The 11579-nt window shown below is 31.8% G+C and overlaps 1 protein-coding gene across 1 annotated transcript; it reads right to left on the bottom strand.

The window, feature by feature from the left end:
• Window positions 1-2604: 2604 nt before the first annotated feature.
• On the bottom strand, window positions 2605-4758 carry LOC125192819 (alkane hydroxylase MAH1-like). The gene is made up of 2 exons (XM_048090479.2): window positions 3675-4758; window positions 2605-3217 (listed from the first exon to the last, which is right to left on the bottom strand). Exons 1-2 carry the CDS (start codon window positions 4700-4702, stop codon window positions 2737-2739), a joined length of 1509 nt encoding a protein of 502 aa, XP_047946436.1. The 5' UTR covers window positions 4703-4758; the 3' UTR covers window positions 2605-2736.
• Between the last annotated feature and the right edge of the window lie 6821 nt (window positions 4759-11579).

The raw sequence follows: 11579 nt of genomic DNA, 5'->3' as shown, positions 1-11579 counted from the left end.
TATACCCAAACTGGCCCGTCTTTGTGAAGACGATCAAGCATGCGATCGGGCCAAAGAAGTCCTACTTTGCGACCCGGCAGGAGGCAGCGCACAAGGATGTTGAGCGCGCATTTGGTGCGCTCCAAAGTCGATGGGCGATGGTGAGGGGTCCGGCACGACAGTGGTATATTCCCAACATCGGCGACATCATGTACGCGTGTATCATTTTGCACAACATGATTGTTGAAAGTGAAGGGGACGAACTGACTCAGTGGACCAGCGAAGATGACACGGGTGCCGGTCCAAGCCACGACGTGGCCACCGCGAATGTGAACATGGGGGTACCTCACGGAGAAGTTGAGCGGTTGCGCGCATTTGCCGACATGCGGCAAAAAAATGCCCATATTCGACTTCAGGAGGATATCATCAAAGAGGTTTGGACGCGGAGGGGTGGACACTGATGTGGTTGTTTTTTTTTTTTTCTATCTACTATGTAATTTTTTTTTTCGAATGATGTATGTTTTTTTTTTATTTATTGAAATATTCGTATTTCCCGTTCGTATTTGTGTCGAATTTTAATTCCGTGCATTTTAATTTAATTGTGGGAAGGGCTAGTGCAGTGGGAAGGGCGAGTGATGTGGCAGTGGAATGGGAGGGGCTAGTGCTGACGTGGCATGGGAGGGGCGAGTGGGAGGGGCGCCGCCGGAGACACCCTTACTTTATTCTTCTTTTCTCTTTCTTCATTAATCAACCTTTTTAATTTCTACTTTATTACTCTCTCAGTCCCAAGTTATTTGAGTCATATTCCTTTTTGGATTGTCTCAAATTACTTGAATCATTTCATTTTTTTGGCTAAAAACAAAACATGTAATTTCACCTACTTTACTTTTTCTTTTACTTTCTATCTCTTCTTTCTCTTACTTGATTCTATCATCTACTTTATTTAACTCACTAAACATAAATTTCTTAAATTCCGTGCCGAATAGAAACACCTCAAATAACATGAGGCGGAGAGAATAATAGTATTTATTTACTTAATTCACTTTAAAATAATTTTATTTAAATATCATGCCGAAAAGAAATGTAGTATTAACATCACTATATGGGGACCCCAACAATTTCAGTAGCACTCATACTATACATCCAACTATAATGGCGATGGTGGTTCAGTACTTATTCTTGGAATTTAAATTGTCATAGATATACTCCTCTGTCCCATTCAAGCTGGCTACATTCTTCAGCGACACAAGATTTTAGAAAGTGTTGTTAGGTATAATAAAGTAAAGAGGAAAAAATAGTTGAATATTTTAATGAGGAGAGAGAAGATAGAAAGTTATTTCCAAAACTGTAAAATGACCATCTTAATTGAGACAAACAAAAAAGAAAAGTTAATCATCTTGAATGGGACGGATGGAGTACTACATTTTTCTTTTTATATTGTTCTATCAAAAATAACACATTTCATATAATGAAAACAGTACCGATTCTACTAAAAAAATGCTATACTATTTCTATTTTTTTCTATCTTAATTTATCTAATATTAACTAAACTTACAAAACAACACTACATAAAATCTCATGTCTAAATGCAAATACTCCTTCTGTGCGCGAATATGAGTCTCGTTTTTTAATTTTAGTCCGTCCGCGAATAAGAGGCCCGATTCACTTTTAATATAAATGGTAATAGAGACTCATATTCCACTAACTCATTTCACTCACATTTCATTTAAAATATATTATATACAAAATAGGACTCTTATTTCACTAATTTTTTCCACTCATTTTTCTTAACATTTATTAAAACACTTGTCGCCCATAAATGGAACTCTTAATGACGGACGGAGGAAGTACTTCATATTTAGTGAGACGAAAGGAGTATTTATAAATATTTTTAAATCATTAATAATAACAGTAATGAATATGTTATGACAATACCACTTGCCACTACAGTCTCTTTCGAGGCAACTTGGCTTTTAGTTTTATCACCCATCTTCTATTTATCTCTCTCGCAACTTCTAATACTCTATGTCACAATCGACAGTGTCAACACCGATACTGAAAACATCCCACCACTATTTACTCAATAACAACAATATACGTGACTAAATTTTGTACAATCAAAAACTAGTTTATTTGTATAAAAATAAGTTTATTTATGCATTTTATTAAAATATATGGATGCATATATAGTACATGGAAAGCGTATAATATTATGGTCATATATTTATGATTTATGTATATTTTTTAAAATTTTTTGGAACCATTAATTTTATTTAGTGCATACTTTAGTTCAAAATTTAAAAATAATAGAAAAAAAATTCAAATATAAAAATAAAAATGAGGTTAAATGCTAATAAGTCTTTTTAACTTATCCACTTACTATATTTATGATTTTAATATATAATTAATACATCAAATATTAATATTACTTTATTTTAGTTGTACAAAATTTAATTGTTTATCATTACTCAATTAATAATAATGGCTCTAGCTCCAACATTAAAGTCCTGGCTCCATAACTACCAACTACTATTATTCAAGGGAGAGAAAAAAATATTTTGACTTTTCCCACTAGCATACTATCCCAATAGCTTCATTTCTCGAGCAACATTACTGCAACAACTATTAACCATCATGCGACAACTTCAACAGTCAATTAATAGGGTCGGTTTGCACATGAATTATGTCCACATTACGAACTAGCATGTAAGACTTGTCACACTTACACAGAGAATTGAAAACAACAATACTAAATGCTTAGACCTTCCAATTTCTTTTCCTCAACTTCACTTTCAATCCGTCCTTGGCTTGCAATACGATCGAGTCACGAGTTGAAACTGGATGCCCTTCAACTAGTCGGACATGGTAGTTATATAGAATCGCCGCCGCCACCATCTTCATCTGCACGAACGCCATCTCCTTCCCCACGCACGTCCTCGGCCCTGCGTTGAACGCTGGAAACTTGTACGACGGCTCGTGCTTGATCTTCCCGCTCGGAGAGATCCATCTCTCCGGCTTGAATTCAAGGCAGTCTTTCCCCCACACGCTCTCGTTTCTCCCCACCGAGTAGAATGATATGATCAGCTTCGCGTTGGGCGGGAGCTGATGCCCACTCGGGAGAATGTCCGGTCGCACTGGAGCTTTGTGCTCCAGCGCCACCGGCGGGAACAGCCGCAGGGACTCGCACAGAGCTGCGTGCAAGTACACCAGCTTGTGAGAGTCCTCTGCGGTGAAGGGCCTTCATACAAATAAAAATAGATATAAAAAATTGTAAATGACCCATTTTATCCCATCGTTTAAAGCGTTTATCGGAAAACATCCCACTACTTATGTAATTATCATTTTGTATCCACAATTTCATTTTTGGAATTAAATACCCTGCAAAAATTTCTAGTGACTGGAATATCAATGTGGCAACCGAAATTACACCTCGACTATGTAATTATCGATGTGTAATTTTTGATAATCAACGTGTAATTTCGACTGTCACATTAATATTCCAATCGCCATAAATCTTGTACAAGACAATTATTCTCATAAATAAAATGATTGGACATAAATGGTAATCCCTAATTATCTAAAACTGATGAGACATTTACGAGTAAACACCTTCAAATCGATAGGACAAAATATTCAAATAATCAAGTTACTTTTTCATGCATAAAATAAATAATTGGAATAGATTCGTATCAGACCTCCACTTTTTCTGGAGACAAAGCTCTGCTTCCAATTCTTCTAGAATCTTTGTCTCCGAGGTAGGGTTTTGCTCGACGAGCCAGAAGAGCCACGTGAGGCACGTGCTCGTCGTGTCTCTCCCCGCGAACATGAGATTCAACGCCGTGTCCTTGAGGAAATCCCTCAGACTAGCCGACGAATCCTTCCTCGTCTCTCTATGAACATCTTCAAAAACTCCAAGAACCGAACCTTCTTTACATGCGGCGTCAATGCGCGGATAAATAAACTCAGAAAATGCTTTGGAACATTCCAGAAGCTTCCTCTCGGAGCCAACATTGAGCCACCTCAGAAGCTTCCAGATTCTCTGCGGGATGACGTGGCGGTAGAGCAACGGCTCCGCCACCACACTGAAAGCCTTCTCACAGGGAATGTGAGGCATTTCAAAGCTCAAGCTGCACGGGTCATAATCCAACACAATTTTGCATATGTTGTCGAAGCTGAACCTGTGGAAAACATCCTGCAAATCGAAATCAACCCCATCGAGGCTGAAGCGGTCGAGCAGCGGGAAAAGGCCGGTTTCGGCCTTTTCCCAGACCGTCTTCTGAAGACGGGCGTTGAAATCCGCGTGCGTGAGCAACGCCATTGTCGTTTTCCGGTGAATCTCCCAGAGGTGGAAGTCGGCGCCGAAGATTCCATCGCCGAGGATGTCGAAGATTTTGCGAAACTCGGGGCCTTTTGGATAATTGGCGAAGTTTCGGCTGAAAACATGGTGGATGTTGGTGGGGTCGGAGGTGAAGAGCATGTCGGTGCCGCTAAACCATGGGCCCCGGAACATGTAGGTGCCGCCGCCGCAGCCGTTGAGGACCTCGGTGATGCGGTCGTGGGCGCGGTGGAAGTTTAGGAACACCTCTGGGAAAAATCCCAGAAGTGGCCAGTTAGTTGGCTCTAGGGGCTTCTTCTGCCGCCTGTCAGCCAGGCGGCAGAAGTAGACTAGGAGCGGGAGGAGGAGGAGGAGGATATAGTAGTGGTAGTTTTCAAGAATTGCCATTTTTATATTATGTGGTGAGTATATTTTTATCGTTTGTTGGTTATACTTATAGTGTATGATGGAAGAATATTTGCTGAATTAGGTTAAGAAAGAATGATGGTGGAAATTATATAAAGTAATGAAAGTTGGTATATTTGGTAACGATTTAAATGTGCAAACTCATGGTGCTTTTATGTTCATTAATGTTACACTTGCTAACTACATAGACTTGACTAGACAAGGGCACAAGCTACTGTTGTCGGGTTGACACCCCGAGGGTTAATGAGGGTTAGATTTAGCATCCCAAAGACAAGTCTTGACTACTATTCTACTACCACTATAGGACTATTTAATAAATTTGAATTAAAAAAAAAAAAAGAGAGATCAAAAGATTTACACGACAAAAGTACGTGTTACACCGTCGGACCAAGGAGAAGATGGATATGCAAATTTTTTGAAGGATTTATGGTGGCCATTTTAATTCAAAAATATATTACGCATATCATTATAGTTGAGTCATTTCAACGTTTCATTATAGTTGAGCCATTTCAACAAAATTTGAAACACTTAATTTAATCTCTCTTATTTTACTATTTCTTCAATTATTTATTTTATCATCAATTTTACTATTCTCTTTTCCTTATCTATTTTATTATTTTTTTATTTTATTTTCAACCTACTTAACTTAATAAACATTTATTTCTTAAGGATAGTGATAAAATGCAAACTTATATATTGTATAAACTCAAAACTCTTCAACACAGCTCAACACAGTTTCAATATAATATCAACAGAGTGTAAAATTTCAAGATTTTAATGTCAACATAGTATCAACACAATAGCAACACATCATCAATCATTGACTACCGTTGAAATTCTGTTGACATTTTCCTGTTGATTTTTTTTGTGATCTGTTGACATTTTTCAATGATCCAGATTATAGTTTGAGTTTGTACAATATTTAGAGTTTTAATTTAATCACATCCCTATTCGTTAATATCTGTGAGCTAAATAAATGTTTCAAACTGTAATGGAAGAAGCAGTAAAATTTTACACGCATTATTTTTGAATAATTTATTAAAATTATGTATATGTCTAAGTACGATAACTCGTTTATTTCAATAAACCAGTAACAAATAAATATTGTAATCATTCGACTTTCCATTAATTTCATCATTATTTCATCAATCAATAATTGAAATGAATTAGCACATTAAGGATAGTGATAAACTAACAAAAATTGTATATACAAAATTGGACATTTTAGGTATTTAACATTCAATATAAATTTATAGTTGTTAATTAATCTAATGTAATACATAGTTACCCTTGTATGATTATTTAGGAAAGAACAAGTGTTTTGCAATCACTATATATACATTTAGGAAATGATTTATTAGATCATTGAAATTAATTATGCATACTAACGTAACATCCATATGATATTATATGTTTGCATAATTTTTCTTCCAAAAATGATGATATTTCTTTTATCTATGGCGTCCTAAATCTCCCGGCCCGAGGTCTTCCGGTCAAAAATCGTCTCTAGTTGTCGAGCGGAAAAACAAATATTGATTTTTCTAACATAATTAGTTTTCTATTGACTTCTTTAGATTCCGAATTTGTTGGGCGAAAATCGACAACATATATTAATTTAATAAATCATAGATTATTTAACTATATGCATAATTTAATTACTTCATATATCTCTAAATGAGATTTCCAAAATTAAAATTTAATTAAAATTAATGGATATATTGTACACAATATATGATTTCATAAATTTCGCAATTTCGGATAATGAATGTGAATAATTGAAACATATTTTACAATAAAATTACATTATTTTTTTAAAATATAAAAGATAAGTTTTTCATATTTCTTATGAATCAAAGTTACCAACTATACAACTATTTTATTTTTGTCAAATACACTTTGATTATAAAGACGTACCAATTTTTGGAAAAGAAATGAAGTCTATGATTTTTGATTGCATAATTTTCGGATGACGAACAAGAATGAATGAATATTTGATTTCACATATTTTACTATACAATATTTTACAATATTTAATTTTCGATGATGAAAATGACTACATGTGTAGGAGTATTATATACTCCCTCTGTCCCGCTTTAGCAGTTCCATTGACTTTTCTACCATTTTTCTGTAAAAATAATAAAAAATAGTTAAAGTGGAGAAATGGTAAAGTAAGAGAGACAATAATGTAGATAAGACTCTTCTCTATATTATTCTCTCTCTTAATTTACCATTTCTCCAATTTAACTTTTTTTGATCATTTTTACAAAAAGATGGCAGAAAAGTCAATAGGACTGCTAAAGCGGGACGAAGAGAGTAATTAATAAAAACGACTACATGTATATATAAGTAATAAAAATGACTACATGTATGTATACATGATATCTTAGTATTATTATTATCAAACAAAAATATTAAATAATCATAATTATTTACATCCAATTATTTTATTATTAAATCATCTTTAAAATTCTAAATTATAAAGTCGATTGTATATGTATATACTTAATTTCTTATAATGTTATCATCCAATTGAATAATAATAGTCATTTACAATTAATTAATTTTTTATTACTAAATAATTATTAATTATAAAAATAACTACATGCATATATAATTAATTTCTTAATTAGTGCTATCATCCAACGAAATATGAAATTATCATATCTATTCACATTCAATTAATTAATTATTGATTCATCTTTAAAATTCTAAGTTATAAAACGAGTGCAGGTGTATATATTTAATTTCTTAATGTTATCATCCAATGAAATAATACTCCGTTATCCACATCCAACTAATTTTTTGTTACTCCTTCCGTTCCGCAATATAAGTCTAATTTGGTTATGGCACGAGTTTTAAGAAATGTAAATAAAAGTGAGTTGAATAAGTTAGTGGAATATGAGTCTCACTTATATATATTAGTTTTACAATAAAATATGAGGGAAATAAGTTGGTGCAATGTGGGATCTACTTACCATTTATGGTAAACGTGAAATATGTCTCTTATTAAGGGACGAACGAAAATGGCAAAACATGACTCTTATTTAGGGACAAAGTGAGTACTAAATAATTTTTATAATTCCAAGTTATAAAACGACTACATGCATATATAATTAATTTCTTAGTATTATCATCCACAGAAATACGAAATAATCATATCCATTCACATGAAATAATAATAATAGTCATTCACATCCAATTAATTTTTTATTACTAAATAATTATTCAAATATTTTATTATTAATTCATCTTTAAAATTCTAAGCTATTAAAAGACTTTATGCGCATACACTTAATTTTTAAACGTTATCATCTAATAAAATATTAGTAGTCGTACAGTTTCAATTGTTTTTTAATTATGAAATCATTCTTAAAATTTTAAATTAATTTTTTTTATTGTTATCATCTAATGAAATAATCATATTCATTCATATCCAACTATTTTATTGTTAATTAAACTTTAAATTCTAAATTATAAAAATAACAGCATGTGCATAACCATATACTTTATTCCTAAACGTCATCATGCAATGGAATATTAGCAGTCATTCACATCCATTTATTTTATATTACCAAATAATTCTTAAAATTCTAAATTATTAAAACAATGGAATAATAGTTATTAACATTTAATTAATTTTTTATTACTAAAGCATTCTTAAAATTCTTAGTTATAAAAATGACTACATGTAATTAATTTCTTAATGTTATCATCTAATAAAATAATAATAATAATAATAATAATTCATATCCAATTAAATTATTCACATCTAATTTCTTAATGTTGCCATCCAAACAATACCTTCTCGTATCATCTCGTTTTGTGAACCTTCTCGTATTATCTTGTCTTGTGAGTTGTTTGTATCATCTTCATACAAAATTTTGAAATTGAAATCCATCCTCGGAGCGTTATTCAACTCATTCATACACAGTATTTCGTCTTTATCATTAGATCCAAATATGTTAGGACAAAATATCATTGGTGTTAGCTATGAATATTACTCAAAAATTTGAGGATTCAAGCACTTTAAGATAAGTTTAAAATTTTGAATAATCTTATATTTTTTAATTTTATGGGACTTGCTAAATATTAAATTGATTTGCTTAAGACATGCATAAGACACAATTTGAAATTTGAAATTTGGATTACCTCAATTTGAAGTTTCTTTTAATAATGGAACGGTTTGTATTGTGCAAGAATTTCATACCATATACTCCACAATTTATGTAATTTGAGAGTAATTTGACTTTACAAATATAAAAAATGGGGTAATGTAGTAAAGAAATAATGGTTAATAAAAAAACCGGTTTAAACAAAAACCAATTTAAAATTCAAGGGTATTTTATTTATACAATTTTTGTTAAATTGTCTTTACTCTTCTAGGAAAGCACTTTATACCTAAACTAGCAAAGAAGGGCTCACCTTCACCAGGCGCCGCCTTCTGGCAATGCAGACGAAAGGAGTTAAAGTGGAAGAAGAGATGATAAAAATTGAGAGAAATAAATTTGACTTAAATAAAATAAATTTATGCTTATTTGTTTCAACTTTAGCTATTTATTGTGAAAATATATTTGGTGCCTAGTTATTATTAGTATTTTGCAATGTCCAAAATAATTATTTTCCAATATATTGTTAATCGAACCAATCAGCTTATGTTGTCGGGCTATTTGGGTAGAACTTATTTGAGTTATAATTTTTTGGTTTATAAATTTTCAATCATAATCCTAAATTTCCGGATTACATGCAATCTAGTGGCCTAATCAAAATATTTTTTTTATAATTTTCATTTCCTTTTATAACTACATTTCTATTAATAGTTTTATACTCCCTCCGTCCCACGTTACTTGAGTCACTTCTTTTTCGCACTCGTTTTGAAAAAAATAATAAGAAATAGTTAAAGTGGAGATAAAGTAAAGTAAGAAATACCTAACTATATTATTCTCTTTCTTACTTTACTTTATCTCCACTTTAACTATTTCTTAATTTTTTTTTAAAACGAGTGCGAAAAAAAAGTGACTCAAATAACGTGGGACGGAGGGAGTATATATACATAATATATGAATACACATACAAAATGACTATATTTCAACTTGAACTAATATATAACTAATAGAGATATGAAAAAATATTTTTTTGCTAAATAATTAATATCGTTTTTTATGATTGGTCTAAAAGTAAAAACAAAAACAAAATAAATGAATATAAATGCCAAATAATGAAATAAAATATATTTCACGTACATTTGAAAACAATATGATAATTTAATTAATTTCTAAAGTTTGATAGAAGTAATCAAATCAAAAATTAAATAATGAAATGACCTCATTTCGGTATGTGGCTCATGTTAATTTTGAGCCAATCCTATCGGGTTGCGAGCTGTTCAGTTTATAGTTGTTTGGGCTGTGAATGTTTTTCATATTATAAAATTTTAATCCTAACATCCCTATAAAATTGCAGTGTTATTAAGAACAATCCGAACATTTTAGATTAAATTGAAATTCTTAGACGGATGGACTATAAGACAAACACTCTCGTTATACAAACGCAGTTATTTGTGATGCATTTAAAATATTACTTGTGCTGATTATGTAATTTTAGTGTTTAAAATGGGCTGATTATGTATTAATGGGATTGGTTATGAATTAATTAAATAGAGACAATAATTAGGTCATTCACTCCTCACGAAACTCTCATATTGGGCCCTAAATTCAGCTCAACACCAATCCCATATCAGACAAAAAGGACTGGGCTATGCATTTATTTGTTGTCCTTAAACTTGAGACTTGAGAGAACAAGACAAATATTGGAATTAGTATATGCTTTAATTTGTTGATGGTAAAGAAAAAATTTCTAAAAGTTTTATGCATGTATGATGTATCCCAAGGCATGAAAACATTAAGATAGAAATTATAGATGGGGAGAAATGCCATTAAAATGAATTAGTATTAAAATTTTATTGCTTTACTTATTTTATTTAACCGATGTGTTTTGTCGATAATTGACTAATCGGTTTGATTATGGTTAAGTGTTTGGACTAATTTCTTAGTTGATTAAATAAATATAATTATAAATTGAACTGATCAATTAACATACATTAAAATTGTCTAATGATTTAAATGAATTTTTACAAAATCGAAACATTTAAACCATTTTAGCCTTTTCTTTTGTCTCATCTGCTGCATCAAAACAAAAGTAAGAGAATAAAATGTGAAGGCCACCGTCCTCTTTTTTCGTCTCATCTGCAACTCTATTTTCATCTTATCTGCAACTCTAACTATTCAATCTATGCAACTCCACATTTTAAATTCTTACCATAAAATATTATAAAATGTGTAGTTATAAAAGGACTTATATCCCACATCGATCCGAAAAAATAAATAAAACAATACATGCAAGAAAGTAGTTATACCAATTTGTGGACTAAATTTTAAGTATGAGTCCTTTTAAAATTTAAGTACACTGATTTTTTAAAAATTAAAATATTTTTTTTAAAACAAAAGTTTATAAAATCCAGCAAAAAAAAATAAAACTTGTGTGAAACGCAAACCTCGTGTAACCACCTAACCGTGTCATGCTCCCAATTTTACACCTTATCCACAGTGCAAACCTCGGGCACTTCATTCCATAGTCATGCAACACAGTCGTACCATGGCTTCATGCGGTTCGTTCTTAAATGCGGTTGGGATGCTGATACTCTTACAGTCTTACTGCATTGTCTCATGTGGCCCATAGTTTGCGGTGTAGCATATGAGACCACGTATATTAATTTGTCAGCCAGAAGAAAATTGGGTACATGTTTGACATATGAATTTTTATAATCAGTGCCGAACACAAGGCTTGGTGATAGAGGGGCTTAAGC

The sequence above is a fragment of the Salvia hispanica genome, chromosome 4 (assembly GCF_029641045.1).
Source record: "Salvia hispanica isolate PSC_SH4W2 chromosome 4, Shi_PSC_v1, whole genome shotgun sequence".
In the NCBI taxonomy this organism is placed as follows: Eukaryota; Viridiplantae; Streptophyta; class Magnoliopsida; order Lamiales; family Lamiaceae; genus Salvia; species Salvia hispanica.
This window is presented reverse-complemented; position numbering and strand designations above follow the sequence as displayed.